The sequence below is a fragment of the Esox lucius genome, chromosome 13 (assembly GCF_011004845.1).
Source record: "Esox lucius isolate fEsoLuc1 chromosome 13, fEsoLuc1.pri, whole genome shotgun sequence".
NCBI classification, from domain to species: Eukaryota; Metazoa; Chordata; class Actinopteri; order Esociformes; family Esocidae; genus Esox; species Esox lucius.
Window position 1 is genome coordinate 23,416,805 of NC_047581.1, and position 24,723 is coordinate 23,441,527.

At 40.9% G+C, this 24,723-nt stretch overlaps 1 protein-coding gene across 1 annotated transcript; it reads left to right on the forward strand.

Annotated features, from left to right (window-relative positions):
• The first annotated feature begins 10,317 nt into the window (after positions 1–10,317).
• Positions 10,318–23,023, forward strand: chfr (checkpoint with forkhead and ring finger domains, E3 ubiquitin protein ligase). The gene is made up of 18 exons (XM_010876557.4): positions 10,318–10,445; positions 10,967–11,098; positions 12,062–12,161; positions 13,131–13,240; positions 13,782–13,841; positions 13,943–14,167; positions 14,809–14,988; positions 16,117–16,303; positions 16,509–16,663; positions 17,822–17,984; positions 18,170–18,348; positions 19,380–19,496; positions 19,596–19,679; positions 19,888–19,958; positions 20,168–20,255; positions 21,521–21,628; positions 21,726–21,798; positions 22,059–23,023. The coding sequence occupies exons 2-18, from the start codon at positions 10,993–10,995 to the stop codon at positions 22,099–22,101; spliced, it is 2,049 nt and encodes a 682-aa protein (XP_010874859.1). The 5' UTR covers positions 10,318–10,445; positions 10,967–10,992; the 3' UTR covers positions 22,102–23,023.
• Positions 23,024–24,723: the final 1,700 nt, after the last annotated feature.

Here is a 24,723-nt window from a genome sequence, read left to right on the forward strand (position 1 = left end):
TGGTCATCCAAACATGTTCCTGCAAACAGACTATTTCTTTGCAAAGAAAAAAATTGATTATTATCATTTAGAGGCATTTTGAGTATTGTTGTTTTGCTATTCTGACCCGTTGAGGCATGGACTCCACTAGACCTCTGAAGGTGTGCTGTGGTATCTGGCACCAAGACGTTAGCAACAGATCCTTTAAGTCCTGTTAGTGGCAAGGTCTGGGCCTCAATGGATCAGACTTGTTTTTCCAGCACATCCCACAGATGCTCGATTGGAATTAAGATCTGGGGAATTTGGAGGCCAAGTCAACACCTTGAACTCATTGTTGTGTTCCTCAACCCATTCCTGAACCATTTTTGCTTTGTGGCAGGGCGTATTATCCTGCTGAAAGAGGCCAATGCCATCAGAGAATACCATTGCCATGAAAGGGTGCACACGGTCTGCAACAATGCTCAGGTAGGTGGTACGTGTCAAAGTAACATCCACATGAATGGCTGGACCCAAGGTTTCCCAGCAGAACATTGCCCAAAGCATCACACTGACACCTCCAGCTTGCCTTCTTCCCATAGTGTATCTTGGTTCCAGTGTGTTCTCCAGATTAGTGACGCACACGCACCCGTCCATCCACGTGATGTAAAAGGAAACATGATTCATCAGCCCAGGCCACCTTCTTCCATTGCTCCGTGGTCCAGTTCTGATGCTCACATGCCCATTGTAGGCGCTTTCAGCAGTGGACAGGGGTCAGCATGGGCACCATGACTGGTCTGCTGCTACGCAGTCCCATACACAACAAACTGCGATGCACTGTGTGTTCTGACACCTTTCTATCAGTAGCAGCATTAAAGAAATTTGAGCTACAGTAGCTTGTCTGTTGGACCACACGGGCCAGCCTTCGCTCCCCACGTACATCAATGAGACCATGACCCTGTTGCTGGTTCACCACTTTTCCTTCCATGGACCGCTTCTGATAGGTACTGACCACTGCAGACCAGGAACAAGGGCTGCAGTTTTGGAGATGCTCTGAACCAGACATCTAGCCATCACAATTTGGCCCTTGTCCAAGTCGCTCAGATCCTTACGCTTGCCCAATTTTCCTGCTTCTAACACTTTGAGGACAGAATGTTCCCTTGCTGCCCAATATATCCCACCCAGTGACAGGTGCCACGATAAAGAGATTATCATTGTTATTCACTTCACCTGTCAGTGGTCATAATTATATGGCTGATCGGTGTATTTTGCAGTTCAAATCATTATATTAATAGTGCTTAAACACATTGACACGGCAATACCCTAATTCTCTCCTGGTATTAGTTGTGTTTGCTCTGTACAGTCTGTTCCCTGTGTACTGTGTGCTTACAGATACAAAGAGTTCCAGTGCAGATCCTTTATGAATCTGTCTTTAGCAGCACGGTGGGACATTCCACCCCTCGCACAGGGAAACAGACCCAATCTGGGCTGTCTGTCTCGCTCTGGCAGGCGGCACTCTTTGAAAAGAGCTTATCTAGTATCCGTGCAGGAGTTCCATGCACAAGATAAGAATCCCTCTATCTCTATCTTATCACTATCCGCTCATTAATGTCACAGCTTAAGGGCTGCGCTTCCACTTGCACTAGGGCTTGCTGACCGGATTGTATGCAGATTAGTGAACATAGGCCTTTGTGGACTTGAAGCTAAAGAAACTGCTTGCCTTGTCCTGCTTACCTTCTTATGGGCACACATCACCACACGTAATGGTCCGCTTCACTTGTCTCTTGTTCTTCTGTGTCAAATGACTCACACACAACGCTTTGGCTGGTGGGCATGAATTTAGCAAATGGCCTACATGAGACTTAAACAGAGACGGTAGCTCAATGTCGCATTGCATTTTACCTTCTCGCTATTTTTGAGATGCAAAACTATAGTGTTATATTTTCGGACATGAACCAAAGATTAACAGTTAAGCATTCATTTTATCTGATGTTGATATATTTATCCTAAACCTTTTCATGTGTGGTCCATGGCCAGCGACTGGCCAGCGCAGCCAAGTCCATAATTATCACGGTGTGACACAAAGGGGCCCAGGCAAAGCTCCATTGACTTCAGCCATCTGGCTATCTCATACAACCCTTGGCTACACAGTGCCTCACTCAACGATTGACTGGGGTGTTGAAGGCCAGCTATTTAACACATCAGAACAACAAGTACTGCTATCAAGCAGGCCCTCTCCAGGTCTCGTTCCTGTGCCGACCAAGAATGTCTCTTATCTCTTTCTCTGCTTGTTGGTTTAAGCTAGGCAGCATATGCCAAGATTGCTGTTTCCTGAAATGTTGCATTGTAGGGTTAGCGCATGGGGGAGAGCAGCATAGACAGATAAGTTGCGTTGCATTTAAGAGAGGTGAATTTGATCCCTCCATATTAATAATACTGTAATTTGTGCTGTACTAATGCCCTTTTTTTCTTAGCATTTCCCAGCATGCTTTAAGCTACAATAGGGGTGACTGATCAAAATAATGCTTCCAATTTCACATTAATAAACCACGCTCTCACACATGATTAGATTATGATTATTACCTTCATTCTTGTCTCATTACAAAAAAAGGCCTAATTTGTGCTCACCAGATAGAATGACTAACCTGCTCATTCCCGTTTCCTAATATTTCTTTGTTGTAGCAGAATGATTTTAAATGAAAAGTATAAGTGCGGAATAATTACAATTCTGGGGGTATTATGACATCCAATATCACAATGAATTTAATTTTATTTTTCTTGTAATCTTTCTCACCCAGGCTAATAGGCATTATCAAAGGGCACGCTCTGGGCTTTAAATGGCACAGCAGCATCTCTAAATGAAATGGCTGAGACTGCTCTCTCGGCTCTCTGTTCTCCAGGCTTTGATTTGCAGGCATAGGGCTTGACAGTTTGGGAGGCACAGGAGATTTGTCAGCCTGTGATCTCCCAGGCTCTTTGACAAATGAGTGACTTTTACAGAACCGAAGGAGGTGGAAGTACTATTGCTCTTGTTCTTTTGAATGTTGAAACAGGATGTAGAATCCTGATGAGAGTCTTGGAAGACAATTATTCATGAAGAATTTATGGATAATGTAAAGGAGTTCCTCGTTTTGGGTTAGTATATACAGTAACCCTAACCCAAAATAATTTGCCTCCCTTTTCCACATTTTATTGTGATACAACATGAAATCAAGTTTTTTGACAAAAACTATCTACAAATTAATTATAAATATAATCTGGAAAATAATTGGTTGTATAATAATTCACCCCATTTAGTCATTATTTGGTAGAGACACTTCTGGTAGCAATTACAGCCATGAATCTATTTGGATAAGAACAGCTTTGCACATCTGGACACCCATTCTTCTTTGCAAAATTGCTTTGACTTTATGTTGGATGTGATCATTGGTGAACATCAACTTTCAACTCTTTCCACATATTTTCTATTGGATTGAGGTCCAGGCTTTGACTTGGCCACTACAGGACATTTTGCCTTTTTGTTTTTAAGCCACTCCAGTGATGATTTTGTTGTATTGTTCAGGGTCATTGTCCTGCTGGACAATTTCTCTATACTCTGCCTATCCATTTTGCCCTATATCTTCACAATGTTCTTCTATCTTACCCCTGAGTAGTGCTTTTGAAGAACTTTATTCAGAATGTTTTTTCATGATGAAGTTTTTATTAGGAATTGTACCAACCAACTGTGGGATCTCCCAGTGACAGGTGTATTTAACCTGATATAATGTGAAACACCTTGATTGCACACAGATGAACTCCATTCAGCAAATGACGCAACTTTTAAAGACGCCTAGTTGCACCACAGCCCATTCAGGTGTGATATAGCAAAGGGGATTCATTATTATGCAATCAATCATTTTTTATTGTTTTATATTTGCAAATAGTTTACAACGATTTGCAGATTACATTTTTCACTTTGTCAAAAACTCCTAATCAAACTTTTTTCATTTCATGTTGTAGAAGTCCAAGGGGATGAATCCTTTTACAGCCACTGTATGTATCCATTATACATAATGAACACTGCATGTAGATGTCACATGCTGTTATGGCCTTTGATACACTACCAAAATTGTCTACCTTATCATAAATAACATACTGAAATTCAATTTTTTTATTTCATACCAAATTGTTTCTGTATAAATAACAAAAGGGGAACATATTTCCCTAAAAATTTACTCTGATAAAATATGCTTTGTCTGCAATTGCGAAGAAACCACGCTATCTTGTTTTAAATACATTCCACTCACTGGTGTAAGGACTGGGATGCAATTACCATCTAGTCAATCTTTATTACAGTGGAGTCAACTGCTAAACCAAGCACACAAATGCAGCACGTTGCTTGTATGGCATGAAAAAACGCCCTTGACATTAAAACACTTTTATGATCAGATCAATGTGTCACAATATTTTTAAATTAATATATTTTTTATCCTTACAGTGCACTACTAGCAACAGGAAATGTTTTGCTTGCATTCATTTATATAATAAAGCATTTCAAAATCACTGGTATTACCCCAGTCTATAGTCTTCTTCTTCAGCTTTGTCTCAAGGATCAGTGTTATAATGATTCACGCAAAGAACAAGAACTACCCCTTGTGGCAGTGAAGACCTAGTGCACAGTGTGTGCTCCTACTGATAAGTTAACCTTGTGATAACATGCTAATGCCTGATTAATGTTGCACTAATTAGACACAGCTTTTCACAGTTAGTTAAGAGGACATCCTCCAGCAATTAGCCAGAGTCAGGGAGATAATTTCAGAGGGCAGAAAAGAAACGTTTTTCCTGGGCTCCAGTCAGCTCCTCTAGGTCCCATTTGGCAACATTAAGCGTCTATTTTCCATTTATTCATTTAATTAGTTGTTTGATGTTTTATACAGCTGCCATGAGTAATCTTTGATCCAATTAGGAGATATTGATTGACATTGTGGGTGTTTGATGTGTTTTATAGCTCCTTCATAATCACATCCCTGTTATCTGAAAACTTGCCAAAGATTCACAATTGTGTTAAGTGATTTCTTCATTTTCAAAGCACAGTTAAATTTTTGATGGTGTGCTTGAATGCACGAGCACCCACACATATATAGGCTTAATAGGAACATTCCAGATATGTGTCAGTTGCACGCGTGTTGCAGTGTGTTGTGCGTGCGTCACGTGCATGAATGTGTGTATCTGTGTGTGTGTGTGCCTTGCGTGCATTTACGTGTGTGTGTATGCGTGAGATATTGTGTGTGTGTATGTAAGACCGCCATGGGCCTTGTCATCCTTTCCAGACAGAAAGCTAACAATGAGAAATGAATGCATTAGTGAGGAGAGGCCTCTGCACTCATCAGTCTCCACTCTGCCCATTAATAATACACTGCCTGCTGGGGAAGAGAAGAGGGGGAATTGCAGAGATTAGCCCTGCATTAAGGACTCATTTGCTATTTCCATTACACAGATGCTTTGGTGTTTCTTAAACAGGAAAGATTAGTACACTTGTAATTTAAGTTTATGAAAATCCTGTATCAAAGTTTACCAGGGACTCCTGGAGCTGTCTGACAGCATGGTTTCTGTCGTTTCCATTAAGAGTCAGTGAGTCTGACGCACAACCAGTGCATGAGAGGGCTACTAATCAGGGAACTAATCAATTCAATACAGCTCCAAACACCATCCATAGTTTTTATTCTAATTGCCCTTTGTTTATAACAGCAGTAAGGGTTTGTAACCTTTTCTAAATGGCACACTAGGCGCAGTATATTCCTAGCAGTTTGCAAACCCAATGCACTAAGGTTAGGCAAGCCAGCTAATGTTGCTCAAGAATGCTCCAGAATGCTCCAGAATGCTCCAGAATGCAAAATGTGATACTTGGATTTTTTTTGAATTTCACCATTCTTTTATCCCTTTAAGGATTTTAGAATTGCATCAAATAAGGTCTGTGTTTTGTTTAGTCTTACTTCTTCTGTGCATTTTGATAACCATGTAAATCTAGTCAGAAAAGGTGGTCGTTTGGTGACGTTTTTTTTTCTATTTATTCTATCAAAAGCCTACAAGAAACACTAACCTTATTTTGAAGAGGATCTAAGAATCCCCTATGAAAGAAAGAAATGGTATAAGAAAAGAAAGAAGCGCTTTTCGAGTTTTGTTTAAGGTTTTATGATGATTATGAGTCACACTACTAGTCATTTACACAAATGTCAATGTTACAGTTTTTAAATATAATAATGGAAATAATCCTGCTCCTGCCAGACCCACCTGTACATACAATGCCCCTGGATGGGACCAAATATAAGGACTGTATGTACGGGAAATGATCTGACAGTACCTACAATCTATGAAAATAAAATGTTACTGTGATTCCCACATCGATTTCTAACACAACTGACTAAAATAGAATGCCATACCCCACAGTTTTTTGATTTGCTGATGAAAAATGTTTCAATAAAAGAATACAGGCACACTAAATTTTTAATGATAGGTGAAGTTATGTATCCATTGATGGATTGCACTGTGTGAATGCAATGTAGCACCTTAGATACAAATACTGTGCTGATACTATGTCCCATTTTATACCTAGGTGAATTTCAGGTCCTCCTCTATACTGTGAATCACATTTTAGAGGGATGCATTTGACACAGATACCAGGGCCACCTGGCTATACCAACCCACAACACACACATGCACACTGTCCTCCCCACTATTTTCCCAAACAAGCAACGCACAACACACACATGCCCTGTGCAAAGTGACGACACCCGGCTCTATTAGTAGATAGACAAGGAGAACCAGAAGAGGGGGGAAGCATAAACAGACCGGCAATGAGATTAAAGAGGCTGTCACTCTGTTATCAGGGCCAGAGAGAGAGGAGACATCCACTGACCTGGCTGTAGACCCTCAGGGACCCTCCATCCAATCTCAGGGCTGTCACAGTGAGCTGAGTGAGGTGAGCTGACTGCTGCTGCCTCAGCCTGGCCCACTAAGGCACGTCACTGCTGTCTGCAGGCCAACCAACTGTCAGCTTTCCCTAGTGACAGGCTTGACATGAGCTGTCAGTCCACCACCTGACCCCAGTGAGAAGAGGCTCTGTCTCTGTTGGGCTTGGAATACACTGGGAAATGCTGTTGGTTTGGAAAATAGACAATCTACGATATTATGGCTAGGTAAAACTATTACTTCTATTCATCATAGCGCATTTCCTTTCTTTGCATTTTTGCTGATTGTGCTTGATGTAGTGCACTGACATCAAAGCTGAAATCAGATGTCTCCCAGGCACGTAGAATGGCCTATTGCCACTTTGGGTATCACAAGGAGGTAAAGAGAAAAGTGTTTGAGTGTCATCCTCATAGTAACAATAAGAAAGACCATGCTAGGATGTGACAGAGACAAAGATCTAGAACTGAGCTACGGGGGACACCAGAAGTGAGTCATATCTGAGTCTCAAACAACGAGCACCATGGAAAGTTCGGATTAGAAATTCTCTGGGAATCCAAACACCTCCAGCATCATTCTATTATTACATTTTCTAAAAATGCTAACTTTACATAGTCCCTCTCTTTCAGGACAGCAAAAGAATTGAAACAGATAATGTCCACATTTTGCGCTTTTATTTGGTAGTATATTCTTTGTTTACAATAACTCCACATTTTATTGTGTTACAACATGAAATCAGATTGGATTTTATTATGGGTTTTGGCCACTGATCAACACAAAAAGGTTCATCATGTCAAAGTGAAAATTAAATCTACAAAATGTTCTGAATAATTGCAAAAACAAAACAGAAAATAATCAATTGCATATGTATTCACCCCCTTTAGTCAATATTTGGTAGAGGCACCGCTGTCAGCAATTACAGCCATGGGTTTATTTGAATAAGCCTCTACCAGCTGTGCAGATCTGGACACAATGATTTTTGCACATTCTTCTCTCCAAAATTGCTCAAGCTCCTTCAGGTTGGATGGGGACATTTTTTGAACAGCAATTTTTAACTCTTCACAGACATCACATATTCTCAATTGGGTTTAGGAACAGTGAGGGAAAAAATTATTTGATCACCTGCTGATTTTGTATGTTTGCCCACTGACAAAAAAATGATCATTCTATAATTTTAATGGTAGGTTTATTTGAACAGTGAGTGACAGAATAACAACGAAACAAATCCAGAAAAACGCATGTCATAAATTTTATAATTTATTTGCTTTATAATGAGTGAAATACGTATTTGACCCCTCTACAAAACATTACTTAGTACTTGGTGGCAAAACCCTTGTTGGCAATTACAGAGGTCAGACGTTTCTTGTAGTTGGCCACCAGGTTTGCACACCACCTGCAGATCTTCTCCAAGACATTAAGGTTTCGAGGCTGACATTTGGCAACTCGAACCATCAGCTCCCTCTACAGATTTTCTATGGGATTAAGGTCTGGAGACTGGCTAGGCCACTCCAAGACCTTAATGTGCTTCTTCTTCTTGAACCACTCCTTTGTTGCCTTGGCCATGTGTTTTGGGTCATTGTCATGCTGGAATACCCCTCCACGGCCCATTTTCAATGCCCTGGCTGAGGGAAGGAGATTCTCACCCAAGATTTGACGGTACATGGCCCTGTCCATCGTCTCTTTGAGATCACCAGGCTGTGATTTCACCAAGCCGTTTGTCGAAGGTCTTGTAGCCCATTCCAGCCTTATGTAGGTCAACAATCATCCTTGGACAGCTCTTGGTCTTGGCCATGGTGGAGAGTTTGGAATCTGATTGATTGATTATTTCTGTGGAAAGGTATCTTTTATACCGGTAATAAGCTGAGATTAGGAGCACTCCCTTTAATTAAGAGTGTGCTCCTAAATTTAGCTCATTACCTGTATAAAAGACACCTGGGAGCCAGAAATCTAATTTTTTATATGTGTTTTGCTGTTATTCTGTCTCTCACTATTCAAATAAACCTACCATTAAAATTATAGACTGAGCATTTCTTTGTCGGTGGGCAAACGTACAAAATCAGCAGGGGATCAAATAATGTTTTCCTTCACTGTATGGGCTTTAACCGGGCTACTTTGTTTTTAAGCCTCTCCAGTGTGGCTTCGGATGTATTTTGGGGGTCATTGTTCTGCTGGAAGATGATTCTTCTCCCAAGTCCCAGGTATCTTGTAAACTTCAGCAGGTTTTCTTACAAGATTTCACCCAGAGACAGACGTACTTAACCTGAAATAATTTGAAACGCCCTAATTGCACACAGATGAACTCCATTCAACTGATTTCATGACTTCTAAAGAATTGGTTACAGCACAGTTAATTTCTGTGTGCCATAGCAAAGGGGATGAATACTTATGCAATCAATGTTTTTTCAGTTTTATATTTGTTATTAAATTAGAACTATTTGCTGATCTTAATTTTCACTTTGACAATGGGGACTTTTTTGTGTTGGTCAATGGCAAAAAGTCCTGGCAAAAATCCATTTTGATGTCATGTTGTAACACAATAATATGTGCAAAGGTCCAAGGTGAATACTTTTGACAGCCCCTGTATACCAGGCTGTTCTTGATTGTTGAACTTGTTGAACCAGTACATTCCTTTTTTATATATACTGCACTTTTTCTATGGTTGCTTTTGGTAAGCCTGGTGTTATGACTAGGGAATATAATTGCATACTGTTGAAGACTGGTCCCCTGTATGATTAAAAACTACCTGAAGATTTATTAACTCCATCTGTGAGAAGCTTGGAATGTATGAGAAATTTGCTTTGTCAGGTTTCCCTGCATTTCAAGGATGTTTTCCTACAACCTCACAGTTAATGGTAAAGGGCAAATCTACTGCTTGGAATCACTGGATTTCCAGAGGTGGCCATTGTTTCACTGAACCATTTCAACACATAGTTTGGATTTATCCACATCATATTGCTTCAATGTACATTTGTTGTGTTCTACGTGATAGGTGGTGCTCGTCATTTCAAATTGGGACTAAGAAAATTACGTCTTAAGTGATTTATTCCAGTAACTGTAATCCTTGGTTCAGTTTTGTTTAAACGGCGTTTACAAATTTTTGCCAACTGTATCATTCACTGTTTGAACGTGAAAGCAATTGGTGTGTGAGCATGTAAAACATTCTCAAAAACACAAAAATAAAAACGGTGGTAGTCTAAGCTGCCCCTTTGTAGTGCCAAGCATGGTGGCTAGAAATACTTCTTTGAGGTTAATAAATTGAAATCATGGCCAAACTGGTGAAGTATTTTAAATTCTGAAATACATTATCATGAATTTATTTTTCTATAAGCTTCTGTCTGCAAGTGTTTTCTTTGTATAATGTAATTGCATCTCCTTGAAAACCTCATTCCCTCAGACTACTTTTTCTACGCCCCTCCTCCATCAGCTGATGTCTGTAAATACCTTTGGTTGCCAGGAAGTGAGCTTGTATGTGTGCCAAGCTTGAAAATGAAGGGACAAAGCATCTTCAAGTAAAATAATCGAGTGAAATACTTGCGCTTTTGAGGGTATAATAACTCTGTTTTACTTGGTTTGTTTATAGCATCTAATAAGTAGTTTGATAGCTAGCAAGCTAGTTTTGGCACAAGACATGCTAACGGTAGTTACCTAGCCAGTTATTAGCAAGCTTTAGCCTGCTAGCTAGCTAGCTGGTCAGGTTTATTTTGAAAGCGAAATTGATGGTTGTTCCATGCCCATAATTGACTCGTTTTGTTGGTTGTTTGATTGAATGGCTAGTGAGCTAAGTAATAACCTTGCTAATCAAACGCCTAGGCAACATTAATTGGTTAGCCTGCTATAGCTAGTTAGCGTATTGAAGTTAACGTTTCTTGATCCAGACAGGGTGGGCTGCCTCATTGTTTATCCTCAAACTAAGCTAACTTGCTATGTAAATGGTTAGCTAGCAAATTTCTCAGCTTTAACAGGTTTAGCTAACTAACTAAGCTAACTACATGGATTTTCGTTGTTGCCACCGGTGCAAGTAGTGTTTTGTTGCATCTCTAACATTTAAATAATTTCATCAATATAGAAAAGTGAAACGAATCGACTTTGGACATGGATAAGCATGGAAGAAGTCAACCGTGGGGGAAGTTGGTAGAAGTGGACACTGAATCTGAAGTATTGCTTGTCAACAGGGAATGCACTGTTGGGCGAAGAAAAGGTAAGATGACTAGCTAGGCATTACTCACATAGCATAGTGACATTAATGTAGTTAACTCCATATTATTATGGAACAATTTATGAAAAGATAGACCGTACCGTATCTAGCTAAAAAGTTATGTGAGGACACTAACTATTCTGTACATCTTGTAAATAGTTTTACAATGTAGTTTTAAATATGAATGATTATTGCTCTTGTATAAGACAAGTGGATCTTGTTTACAAATGTGTCTGTTTTTGAATGCCAGACATGAGCCAGTGTCTGGGCTCCTTAATAAAAAACAGTTAATTCGAGGCACAATGCCCTAGTTCACAAAACTTAGACACCCCCTCTGATGATAACAAAGGCGTCTATTGAGAACATGTGTGCAGAATATTAAGTAGTTTTTTTGTTTGGATTTTGCCAGAGGAAAGGTTATATCTCCTAGGTTTCTGTCTGTGTCGGCTCTATTATATTGAATACGAGGAGTCTTCTTTCAAATGCAGAGACTTAGTTTAATGAGGTAGTCTGCTATGCTGCGCCCACAATATGGTATAAAAGAGAAAAATAACAATGGTGAATTATCCACAATAAATCAACATCATTGTACAATCTGTCTGATAAATCTTAGCCCACTCAAAAAATATTATCACCTGCCCATTACCAGAAGCCTTGTTTTGCTGGGATTGTACTGTATTGAGTTGGTCCAAATGTCTCTGGTTTATAGTAATGGGATGTAGAGTAATGTTTTTAAACAGTATATAGCTAACAGCTTCAGAAGTGGTATACTGTACAAGAACATCTAACCTCTTCCATTCTTGTTAAATAGTAATCTTAGACTTTGATTTTCAGTGCATTTTATTGAACTGCCCAGTTTAAAATGTGTATATTAAATATGACAGTTACTTACAATATAATATTAACTTTCAGTGAGAATTTCACTCGGCATTTACTTAAAGCACAATTTACTTTTTCTTTCACCAGGCTGTGATCTTTCCTTTCCTGCTAACAAACTGGTGTCAGGGGACCACTGTAAAATAATCCAGGATGAGAGCTCAGGCTTGGTGTGGCTGGAGGACATGAGGTATTATCTGTGCTCCAACATGATACAGCCTGTGCTCAGTGTATGTCCGTTGTTATGGGCCAGCCAAGCAGTTATTTGTATATAACATGGTGATATAGAAATGTTTTCCCCCAGTTTATTATGGTAGATATATTTTTACTTGTGTTTTATGTTGTTTCATTAGGATGTGAAAGTATGCAGATTTCTTTTGTTTGTAGTGACTGATGGGGTATTTCGTTGTGGGTTGAGCAGATATCTGCCAACCTAGCACATAAGTGTAGTCGTAATTATCAGTGTAAAGCAACCAGCTGGCAGGTAATGAGGCAAGTGCCGCTAACCGAGTCAGCAAAGTCTTGTAATCTACACGCACACACATACACACTGCTTTTGTTTATATATTCATGTATTTATAATTGTTCTATGATGTATGTATTAGATACCTATTTGGTTCCTGAATATCTCAAATGTTGGGTGTAAAATGTTGCATTCTGAAAATGTGTGTATGATGGGCTTATTCAGCAATACCTTCATTTTCAAGTTCTCCAATTTTATATTAAAAGTAATTATCTAAACAGTTTTGAAAGTCACACGCTGTCTGTCTTCCTACCTGCAGCAGTGCCAGTGGGGGATGCATTGTCAAACATTGGCCAACAAGCTCTGTAGAATCTGACCTTACCATAGATGAAGATAAACCTTTATAATTTTTTACACAGACCTCTAAGTATTGGGACTGTGTTATCTTTGCTGGAAAACTGAAATCAAAACAAAGGTGGTGCATTGTGCTCAGCAGCTGGGATTAAAAGTGAAACCACTGGATAATGGCATAGGGCAAAGAGAAGTACATTATGAAAGTTCTGACCCAGGCTTATTTTTCTGCATTCTAGAGCACCTTTGAAGGTTCTGTTTTGCAAATTTGAACAATCTATTAAGAAATATTTTGTTCCACTACTGAAATAACTGACCAGTGTTTTTGTTTTTTCACACATTTAGCACCAATGGCACAGTGATTAACATGTCCAAGCTCGTGAAGAAGCAGATTCATATGTTGCAGAATGGTGACGTCATCTACTTTGTCTACAGGAAAAACGAGCCAGAGCAAAGTAAGTGTTTCTCTGTATTGATTGTGGTGTTAGGTCTATGGTCTCATCGTTTTTTTTACTGTGTTAATAACCCAGTGGGGCATGCCATTTATTGCCACTTGTTTTCCTGTGTACTCTTTGATGATGCCATCTTGCTTATGTCATACATACACAATGATCTAGCTTTGTTTAAACTGAGGTGGACAAGTCAATCATGAATGGGTTCAATTGCCCTATCAACATAAGTGTGTGTGTGTGTGTGTGTGTGTGTGTGTGTGTGTGTGTGTGTGTGTGTGTGTGTGTGTGTGTGTGTGTGTGTGTGTGTGTGTGTGTGTGTGTGTGTGTGTGTGTGTGTGTGTGTGTGTGTGTGTGTGTGTGTGTGTGTGTGTGTGTGTGTGTGTGTGTGTGTGTGTGTGTGTGTGTGTGTGTGTGTGTGTGTGTGTGTGTGTGTGTGTGTGTAAATACATTTTGATATATATTAAAATTGTTTAGAAATCTTTTACTGAGGTGAGTAAAGTATATGAAATGATTAATAATGGTGTGCAATGTGTTGCGCCTACAGACATTGCCTACACGTATCAGTCTATAAAACCAGAGCGCCCTTTCTCACAACACATAATTGGTAAGTAGTACATGACTTTGCATCTTTTTAATGGAAAGAAATGTATAGAGAAATATAACACAGAATATCTTGTTTGTCGCTCACCACTCTTGTCCTGTCAGGAGGTTCAGCCAGAGGCTCAGATATGCAGCAGGAATCCCATACCTACCCCATTCCAGCAGCAGTATGTGGTTCTGTGGAGCCAGTCCTGGTTGGTCCTCCACGGGAGCAGGCCTTAGAGGAGCCCCAGCCCTCCACCTCCTCCTCCCACCTCCTCCACACAGTCTCACCTTCCACAGCATGTTTCTCCTCAGCTTCCCTTCTCCACTACTCTACTTCCACCTCAGGTAGACTTTCAGTTGGACGCAGTTTGTTTGATATGGTGCTCATTGAAGGGGAGCAAGGACTGGGAAGTTCAGCTGTGTTTTGTATTTAAAAATGCGAGTCTAGAACCACAAGGCCACACACTCATGCAAACTGTGACATGTGCAGGTCAGAACATTTATTTTAATTATACAAATCGCCAGTTCACAAATTCTTTGCCGACCCATCTCCCCATTCCTACAGAGAAGCATCCTCATAGCATGATGCTCCCACCACCATGTATCCCTGTAGGGGTGGTATTAGCCAGGTGATTAGTGGTACCTTTGTTTTTGTCAGACTTGACAAATGCGCTTGGCATTCAGGCCGAATAGTTAGATTTTTGGTCTCCTCAGGACAGAGAATACTTTCTGAAGGCACCGTTGATGAGTATTGAATTGTTTTGAAAGTGAAAGATGCACATTAGTATGTGCATCTTTTTTCACCCTTAATTCTTTGACCAGTTCACTCTCCCTCACCACTTTCAGAATCCTCAAATTCAACGAAACCTGTGCCCAACTCATGATATCCTTGATTTGCTGAGATATTACTTTTGTGATGACTTCTCAGACAGGCGATGGTGCAAATTCATTCCTCTCTCATGGGCGGCTTATTCTCCCTCTCTCAGGTTCTGAGGGTCCTGGATGTGCTGCGTCCTTTCTCCGTTCTCCTGCTGGTGCTACCTGCAAAGCTGAGGAGCCCAGCACAGCCGACCGCCAGACTGAAGCCCAGAGCAGAGTCAGTGTTCTGGATAAGGCAGAGGGGGTAATGGAGCCCGAGAGAAAGAGAAGGAAAACTGACAGTGCTGGTCAGTGCATTTATTGCGCTTACGTTTTGGGATGTTGATACCCTTTCATTTGTGTTGTTATTATTTATTTAAACAAGCCGTGACAATACAGAATGGTCCTATTTCTTATGTCCACTATGGGATAATCCAGTTATGACATTCATTCCTACTAGACTACAGTAAGTTTTTTTCTCATGATGCTGTCTAGTGAATTTTGTAGTTGGGGACCTGCACTGTGGTGTATTGTGTATCTTTGTCAAATTTAAAGAAAATTCACCACGTGAATGTCTTCTTTACAAAATGGCTCACCGGGATATTGGCATCTACAGTAGTCATCTTCTTATCAACTTAATACTTATCGTATCCTTAAGGCCCCAAAAAAAAATGAAAAGGAAAAAGCTTTAAAACGGCAATGTTTTCTGCTTGGTTGAACCTTTTGTAGAACGGCAGGATATTGGCCTTAAAGCTGCAACAACAAAATGTCTACTCTGTGACAAAAGGAGTAGAATAGCAGGAAATTACAATAAGGAAATTTGCTGTCTTTTACGGGACAGGCATAATTTTTCTGGTTTGTTCAGCCACACGCATATTGAAACTCCTTATGCTATCCTTATCTCACTCATGTTGCATTCCTGCTAATGGAGGGTCCATCATCAATTTCCTATCACAAAATGCCCCCCCCCCCACTTCCCCCCGAAAGTTTGAGAACTACCACGCTTGCCAGTTGGACCATGTTCCAGTAATCAAATGCTGTCTTTGGTAAGGAATGCTGTAGCTTCTAATTTATTGGCTTGCAATTGTCAGGCAACTTAAGTAAATCGGGGCCAAGTAACTGATGATAAGGCTTGAAAATTGCACATTGTAACCGGCTGAATCCTGAACACATAATTAGTGAATAGAAGAGGTGAGCCGACCTTGTGAACTTGTCTCTGTAAACTGTTTCTCACAATTGAAGCTGAGCTTTTTCAACCGATCCTTTAGTAATTGCTCTATAAAATGTCAAAAGGTTTTATGCAGATAAGAATTTTTTTAATAAAGGGGAAAAAATGTAGTTCATGTATTATTATAATTTTTTTTAACATTAATAATCCCAGTCCAGTTTGAATAACTGTCACACAGCTACAGTGTAACCTGTTTTTACCTACCCAGATACGGCCTATGATTTTGGATTGCCACACACATCCTGTGTTGAGGTGGCGGGCAGCCCACCTAAGGGGCATCTTATCAGGGATTTGTTAGGAAAAGCTCCTGTGCCTGTGGAAGGGGCCAAGACCGACAAGATGGAGGAGTCCCTCACCTGTATCATCTGCCAGGACCTATTGCATGACTGTGTCAGGTACGGTTAAACTAAAACTACTTTAACTACTTCTACAGTAAAACTAATGACCACTCCTGATTGTCGCTTAGTCGTGTGTGTGTGTTAATCAAAAGAAATGTAAACCTTTTTTTTTGTTGCCATTCTTATTATATCTTTTATTTAACCAAAAGCTGTCTGTGTGTTTTTTTAGTTGAAGTTGTAATGTTCCTTTGTCCCTCAATAGCCTACAGCCCTGTATGCACACCTTCTGTGCTGCATGTTACTCTGGCTGGATGGAGCGCTCGTCTCTCTGTCCCACCTGTCGCTGCCCTGTGGAGAGGATCCGTAAGAACCACATCCTCAACAACCTGGTGGAGGCCTACCTTATTCAGCACCCAGGTGTGTTTCCATTACGCCTCACTCTAGCTTCCTGCGCCCCATTAACGCTACTGGGTATAGTGACCAGATCTTCTCCCTGTTAAACCCGGTGTCTATTCATCTACTGGGTATAGTGACCAGATCTTCTCCCTGTTAAACCCGGTGTCTGTTCATCTACTGGGTATAGTGACCAGATCTTCCCCCTGTTAAACCCGGTGTCTGTTCATCTACTGGGTATAGTGACCAGATCTTCCCCCTGTTAAACCCGGTGTCTGTTCATCTACTGGGTATAGTGACCAGATCTTCCCCCTGTTAAACCCGGTGTCTGTTCATCTACTGGGTATAGTGACCAGATCTTCCCCCTGTTAAACCCGGTGTCTGTTCATCTACTGGGTATAGTGACCAGATCTTCTCCCTGTTAAACCCGGTGTCTGTTCATCTACTGGGTATAGTGACCAGATCTTCTCCCTGTTAAACCCGGTGTCTGTTCATCTACTGGGTATAGTGACCAGATCTTCTCCCTGTTAAACCCGGTGTCTGTTCATCTACTGGGTATAGTGACCAGATCTTCCCCCTGTTAAACCCGGTGTCTGTTCATCTACTGGGTATAGTGACCAGATCTTCTCCCTGTTAAACCCGGTGTCTGTTCATCTACTGGGTATAGTGACCAGATCTTCTCCCTGTTAAACCCTGTGTCTGTTCATCTACTGGGTATAGTGACCAGATCTTCCCCCTGTTAAACCTGGTGTCTGTTCATCTACTGGGTATAGTGACCATGCATGCACTAACCCAAATAAAGCATTGAAATCCTTAACCTTTTATATATTTGCAGCGTTTATGAGTAAATGTAAAAATATCAACAACAAAAAATGTTCTTTTACAGCAATAACCAGAGACCAGTTAGGTAACTGCCTTGCTCAGGGACAGAACCTAGCCAGCCAAGTATTCAATCAAACCGCCTTCCGGTTGATGGGCTCGTTCTCTGACCACTAGGCCAGAGGTTCTGAAACCTCTCCTGGGGACCCACAGCCATTCCATGGATGAGCTGTATTCCAGAACACCTGGATCCGCTTACTGCTTGTTTTCATGGGAGCAGATGGTGAGGTGGCCCCCAGGAGAAGGATGTGAGCCACTGCTGCCAGTCTCCCCTTAACCTGTCTTCACCCTGTGTGTCCGCAGAGAAGTGTCGCAGTGAAGAGGACCTGAAGAACATGGACAGCCAGAACAAGATAACCCAGGACATGCTGCAGCCAAAAATTGAGCGTTCCTTCTCTGATGAGGAGGGCAGCTCTGATTATCTCTTTGAGCTTTCTGACAATGACAGTGACACCTCTGATATCAGGTCAGACATAAACGTGTAGTTGTCTGTGTGCCTTGAGTCCTCACAAATATAGAAAACATTTTGGTTGGTCCTCATAAGTGTAATGTTTCCTCATGTTTGTGTGTGTGTGTGAACTATTGTGTGTTACCCCGTTGTGTTGGGTAAGTTACTTCCCACTCATTTTGCCTTCCTGTTGGTGTGCACAGCCAGCCATTTGTTATGTGCAGACAGTGTCCAGGCTACAGAAGGGAGAGCGGCCAGGTACTGTGGGCCACAGGGCCGGCCCCTTCAGGCCCTCCCCCCCATGGACCTCAGGACAGGGCTGGAAAACCACCGGGAGAGGGGCCATCAACATCATCATCATGCTCGAATGTTCCCACCAGAGGTACCCCTGAAACATTGACCTTTTTCGTTTATTTTTTATTATTAAATACTTTTAATGTCAATGTTCTGCATTCTATTATTTGTTAGTTATACACACTTGTAGAGCAATTCACCTCACACCAGTGGATAGGAACTGTCATAGAGTCCCACACCTTGGACAGGTTCATGGTTGAGACACATTATAACCAGTGGAGCAGTGGGGAAAAACAAGTATATTTTGTATATATGGGTCAATAATTAATCAGTGTGTTGGAGGGTGTCAGCATGTCGTTATTGTATTACTGTAAGCTATTCAGTTAATTTAAGGATGTAAAATGTCTTTGTCTTCAATTCTGATTTCAAAGGTCTAAACGATGCAACCGACAGTGTTTCCTGTTATTGTGCAGCGGCTTAATTTTTAGTCACCGGTGCAAAGTTAGAATGGAGAGGGTGTAACGCAGTGCCCCCACCAAGACACTTTGAACCTTCTAGAAAGCTCTGTTTGCCACAGTGCCACCGAGGTGGCTGGTGGCCAGATTACGGGGAAGTGGTACTGTGTAGTAGACCTCAACAGCTGGCTGCTGCAGCCATTGTGCATTAATGCATTAATTGACCCACATTGCCGTTTACTATGTACGTCTGTTACCTCTCCGACTCTACCTCTATGAGCACCAGTGTGCTTCAAAGTCATGTTAGCTTTGACTGAAACTGTCCATTCCCTGTCTGGCCACTCAGCAGACCTTGCTCCAGGGTGCCATGGAGCATTGGAATGAAAGTCCACAACTTATCCAATCATTCCCTCATTAGCAGCGGATGTGGTAATTTAAAAACATAGTTTGAGGTCTTTGTGAGGCGATTGTGCCTGTGGTTAGAAGGGGGAATTGTGCCTCCCTGAGAAAAGAGGTTGCCAAAGGGGCCGGAAAAAAGTCACTTGATCTGTTTTGTCTGTAGATTCAGTAACAATGCGCCAGTGTGCTTCCTTCATGACCTGGACCCAAAAGAGACACCGTGGGTCTTCTATATCCCGTTAAAGTGTCTGTGTTGTTCCTGCAGCTCCTCAAGAGTACACGTGTCCTCCTCAGGGCAGCCATGTCATCTGTACATGCTGCTTACAGCCAATGCCTGATCGCCGCGCCGAGCTTATTGGCCAGCAAGTCTCCGCTCAGCAATGTGAGTAGCCCACAAGACTGTCAATCAGTATAAATGGAGCGAATGGCTCTGCACAATAGGCTGAATGTGCTGATGCGTGTGCCTCCTTGTGTTTGACAGGCGTGGCTTGCCAGCGGCCCTTCTGCCACCTGTACTGGGGCTGCCAGAGGATCGGCTGTCATGGCTGCCTGGCCCGTTTTAATGGTACCTCTCTGCTTTTGGAATTACGGTGCTAGATTATTGGGCTAAGGCAGCCTAACAACTTTCAGTGACACCTTCCTGCTTTAGTAGCTTTTAAAGGCTAGATTTACACGTTTCCAGGGTGAGAGAATTTGCTAAACGTGGCCTCTGTTGTGGTATCTGGTTGTAGTGTCATGTTACCTGTATGAGTTGTCCATGTCTACTTCCGCAGAGCTCAACCTTACAGACAAATGCCTGGATGGAGTTCTGAACAGCAATAACTATGAGTCAGAGATCCTCCAGGTACTTTATATTTCTTTGTTTTAACCATTGGTCAGTAGTAAAATGTTCTTAGTTTAATGTATTCTGTTGTTGTCCAGGACTACTCTTAATCAGCATTTGAAAAAGGGGTCCAGGTTACATAACTCAGTTTTTAAATGCTTTTAACTTGTCTACTACAGGGATTCGTTCCATGTGTAATGGGATCCATAACCTGTCCTCCTTCCTTACAGAGCTACTTGGCAGCCAGAGGGATGTCATGGAGGGACATGTTACAGGAGGGTCTTCAGGGCCTTCAACAGGGAACTTTCTATTTGTCTGGTCAGTCTGAAACGATCCATCTCACATAGATATTGCAGGGCTTTTTCAGTTGCAAGGGACCTCTCAAAGTAGCTATGTCATTAATCTTAAAGTTTAGTTTCTGTCCAAGAATAGGACTTGGATTTGCTCACAAGAACAACAAAATACCAAAGACAGGATCTAAAGTAATTTCTAACAGATGTTTCCAAGGACTCTTGTTGAAGTTGTAAAAACTTTGTTTGGTTCAATTATTAATGCCAATTGTTGAAACATTTTTTTTTTCAAACTGTGAACCCCCTAGATCAGGGGTATTCAACTCGTAACCTTTTAGGTCTGGAGCCTGTTGGTTCTCTGTTCATCATAACTTACACCTACCTTGAAATGAAAGTCCAGAGTAAAGTTTGAGAGCCCTGGATCAGGGCTGCCTCACTCTGTTCATGGAGATCTACTGTCCTCTAGGTTTTCTCTCCAACTCTAATTTAGAACACCTGATTCTTATAATTAGATGGATGAAAAGCTAAATCCTGGTTAGTCAAAAATGGGATTGTAGAGAACCTACAGGACAGCGGATCTCCAGGAACAGGGTTGGGCAACCCTGCCCTTAAATGACAAATTGCCAAATGCTATGTTCAGGAGAAGTTATGCCAAGTTGTGGTCTGGTGATTGGTTGTCTGGACATTTTAAAGTTTGTTGATTTGATGAAAATAGTAGGCCTATTTTTAACAAACCAAGGTAACATAAACACCCCAATTTGCCATCTTTAATCAAGCCCAAAGAGGTAAGGATGTTTAACAGGCGTGATATGATGCTAAAGTAGTTCCACTAACCTACCTAAAGGTAAAATAGCCATGACAACATAGCAACATTTGTCTTCATAAAACGTCTTCGAGACCTATACAGGCCTCACGGGACATGCCGCCAAGGCTCTATTCTTAGTCCTCAGGTGTAAAACAAACTAGCAATGCAGTGGAGCTCCCATCTTCTGTTCTCAAACAAGCAGCAAAATGACCTTTAGAAGACTGACGGGACCACATCTCGTAGTACAACAAGGACTGTCAAGAGAAACATGTTGTTCTGCTCAGATGATCTGTATACGTTTTATTTGACATTTGTGTGACTTCTGGTCTAGCAGTGTGTCAGTGGTCAGTCTGTTTTGGTTGTCTGGACAGCAGGAAGGGAGTAAATGCAGAAGTGAATGGGAATCCAAATCAACAAGTCCTATTGCCAATGCCGTGACCTTTCACCTCGCTTTGGGACTCCCAAGTAACTCTAATTTCTTTTCTCAGATTACCGTATCAACAGTAATGCCATACTGTGTTTTTGCTGTGGCCTGCGAGCCTTCAAGGAGCTGGCTTACAAATACAGACAGAACATCCCTGCCTCTGAGCTTCCGGGTAAAAGCGAGTGCAGCACTACCAAAAAAGTTGAACTGCCTAGAAAGGAGACCTCCTTGTCTGTATGATGATTTAGCCTGTTTTGTTTTTTTCTCAGCTGCTGTGACGTCTCGGCCTGACTGTTATTGGGGACGCAACTGCCGTACCCAAGTTAAGGCACACCACGCTACGTGAGTGACATGTGACCTTCTGCCCTTCTCTTCCCAATATGTCTGCACAATCCAAATTGAAGGTGTTGTGTAGATGTGCTCGCTGTTACTGAAGCTGTGGTGGAGCTGTTCCTGCATTTTACCAGCAGAGGGCTCTGTTGTATTATCTTGGCCATTAACACCTGCTGATAGTAGAAAGCCACAAATGCATCTTTGCATGTCCTCACAGTGCAGCTCTGGTGAATGTTTTTTTTTTTTGTTTCCTTTTCACTGTGCTGCAGGAAATTTAACCACATATGTGAGCAGACCCGTTTCAAGAGCTGAAGAGGTGCACCTGCTATGCTAGGATCCCCTCAAACTGGAACGAACACCCTTCAGAGGATCTCCTGTTTTACTGTCTGTCTTTGTACAAAGGGATCCTTTCTCCCCCCCTTATTAAGCAGCCCGGAGAAAAGGTATCTCTTTTAGGTAAAATAACTTGTAGTTTTTGTACATGCTGTATAGATGTATTTGATTATTTGCAGAAATTACAATCAAACTCATTTGAGAAGACTGGCTAGGTCTTATGTAGCCTAATCCTGGCGTTAAGGGAAATGATTTAGTCCTACCTCACCCAGTAGGAGCTGGTTCCCCTTCATGATGATGACAGACTGATTATGGGGAATATAATCATCTCCCTGCATTCCTGTATCATGTCCTTTTGGGTACATGTCACATGACTAGTTTGAGGGATTTAAAGGTATACATATATAAAGTTGGCAATCAAAATGGACTTTGGCAGTAGCCTATAGGGCACATTGATAGTAGTTAGCTGTTGTGGATAGTTTTTCTATTTATGCATACATCAAGTTAGCACAAAAAGAGTAAATTATAAACTTGTTGTTTTTCTTTTTCTTAACTTGTGATATAGACCTTTACAGTCGATTGTTCTCTACTCTAAGCCTAAGGAACTGAAATACTGCTGGTTTTCTATTCCAGGGTTGTATGTTATCAGTGCCTGATTAGAGGGCTGGAATGAAAACCAGCAGCACTTTGGATTCTGAGACCTTGAATTGAGAACCACTGTTTAGTTATCTTGGAGAATTATGTATTTGAATTAGAATCTAGAGCTTCCCACTTTTCTGTGAAAGTACAACAGCTTGCTGTGTTCTAAACATCAGAATAGTAGTCATATTTTGTCTCTTTAGCCTTTTCCCAAATAAAATAAGCACAGCTACGTTGGCAAAGACTTCTATGCATATACAGACATGTTTCTTGTAGTTCATATGTAAAAAAGGATGAGGCACCATTTTGAATAGGACACTTTTTCACATTTAATAAGACGGCTAACTGGAAAGACCACCCAGTCTGTATTGATTGGTAAGGAGGTACTTAGTTTTGTAGGGAGGGGATGGATGCTGTGTTGGTTTTGTAGTTTAGTGTGGATTTCCCAATCAGAGCAAAGGAAACATGTCAGTGATGAGGGATAGTCTGATCTAGCGAAGCTCTGTGATAGTAGATGGTATATAATGTCAGTCCTTCAGGTGGGAATAAGGGTTATGTGGTGAAAATTAGTTGTATCAGTTCTATCCAATTGCTTGGGATAATCAAGTAAAAAGCAGATGCAGGTTAGTGCATTAGAGGCGATCTCAGATCTAGACTAGTAGTAACTGTACAGTTTATTTTTTTTGTTCTTTAGGATGCACAATGGTTTGCTAGGCTGAATTGGGGACAACTTTCCTGGTCCTTCTAACATTCTGTTGAGTTGGTGGTGTTGCCCGAACATATGATAAAACCAGATTGCCTAAGCTGTTGGCTTAATCAATATGTCTTAAGTATTACTGCGCCATATTTTTTAGGCAATTTTGTAGAAGCACCAGGAGTTCCTATGTGCCAATATAGTACCCCTCATCATATTTTTCTGTGTGTTTTTGCTCTGTATTCTAGTTCTTACAATGACAACATGTTTTTCATTGTATCTATGTTGCCATAGGGGAGTGTAACTTTAGAGCATTTTAGATATAGGATATTTATTAGAGATTTATTTATTTTGTGTTCTCTGTTTTATTGCATTTCTATTTCTTTTGAAAAACATATGTGGGCCAAATGCCATAGTTTGCTGAACTAATCAGTTAAATCAAATTTGACCTTCTTGAGGATATGACAAATTGCAGTTTTATGTCATTTTAGACATTCTTATCTGGCAGTGAAAGCTCCCTCACCAAATTAAAATAAAAAGATTGGTGCCACTTCTGAAATTGGAAAACGTTCTTAGAAAGTGTCTAAGGTATGATGGGCTTCTTGGTGTAGAATAATGACTGGGTGGCCTAAACACTGGAGGTCAGAGGTCTAAGGTGTGATGGGCTTTTTGGTGTAGAATAATGACTGGGTGGTCTAAACACTGGAGGTCAGAGGTCTAGATACCTTTATTACATAGAGACAATTAGTTGTTAGAAATCCAACCTCACTGATGGATACATATGTCACTTTAATGTTTCGTTGTCTTGTAGGACTACTGTCAACGAGATGTTTTTGATGTTTTTAATATTGTGTACAATTCATATTATAAGCATTTGAGATTTGTACCATTCTTTTGGTAAATCACTGAGAAATCCTAATCAGTCGGTCCAGTTGCTGTAGACTTAAGTTAGCTTTTCTAGGTTGGCTAAAATGACCTTACTTCCTATTTTTTAAATGGGGCCTTACTTTGAAAAGATGAAGATCACTTGTTAGTAGTCAAGTAGACTACAGGATGTTATTTGGGGGGGGGGGGGGGGTTATGAAATAAACTATATTATTTTCAATTGAAGAAAAAGAGAGTAGAAAGAAATTCAATGACAAGGTTATTCACATGAAACTGTAATACATTGTTTACCTATGTACATGTTTTGAATATAGATTTAGAATATATAGTTGAGTTTTAAATCATCTAACTGTAAATATGACTTGAAATGGTGAAATTAAATT

Excerpts from the sequence above, each read along its gene's own strand:
- chfr (XM_010876557.4), top strand. The coding sequence starts at position 10,993 with ATGGATAAGCATGGAAGAAGTCAACCGTGGGGGAAGTTGGTAGAAGTG. Across the intron at positions 16,664-17,821 it reads CTACCTTATTCAGCACCCAG|AGAAGTGTCGCAGTGAAGAG; the intron begins GTGTGTTTCCAT and ends GTGTGTCCGCAG. Across the intron at positions 18,349-19,379 it reads CTCGAATGTTCCCACCAGAG|CTCCTCAAGAGTACACGTGT; the intron begins GTACCCCTGAAA and ends TTGTTCCTGCAG.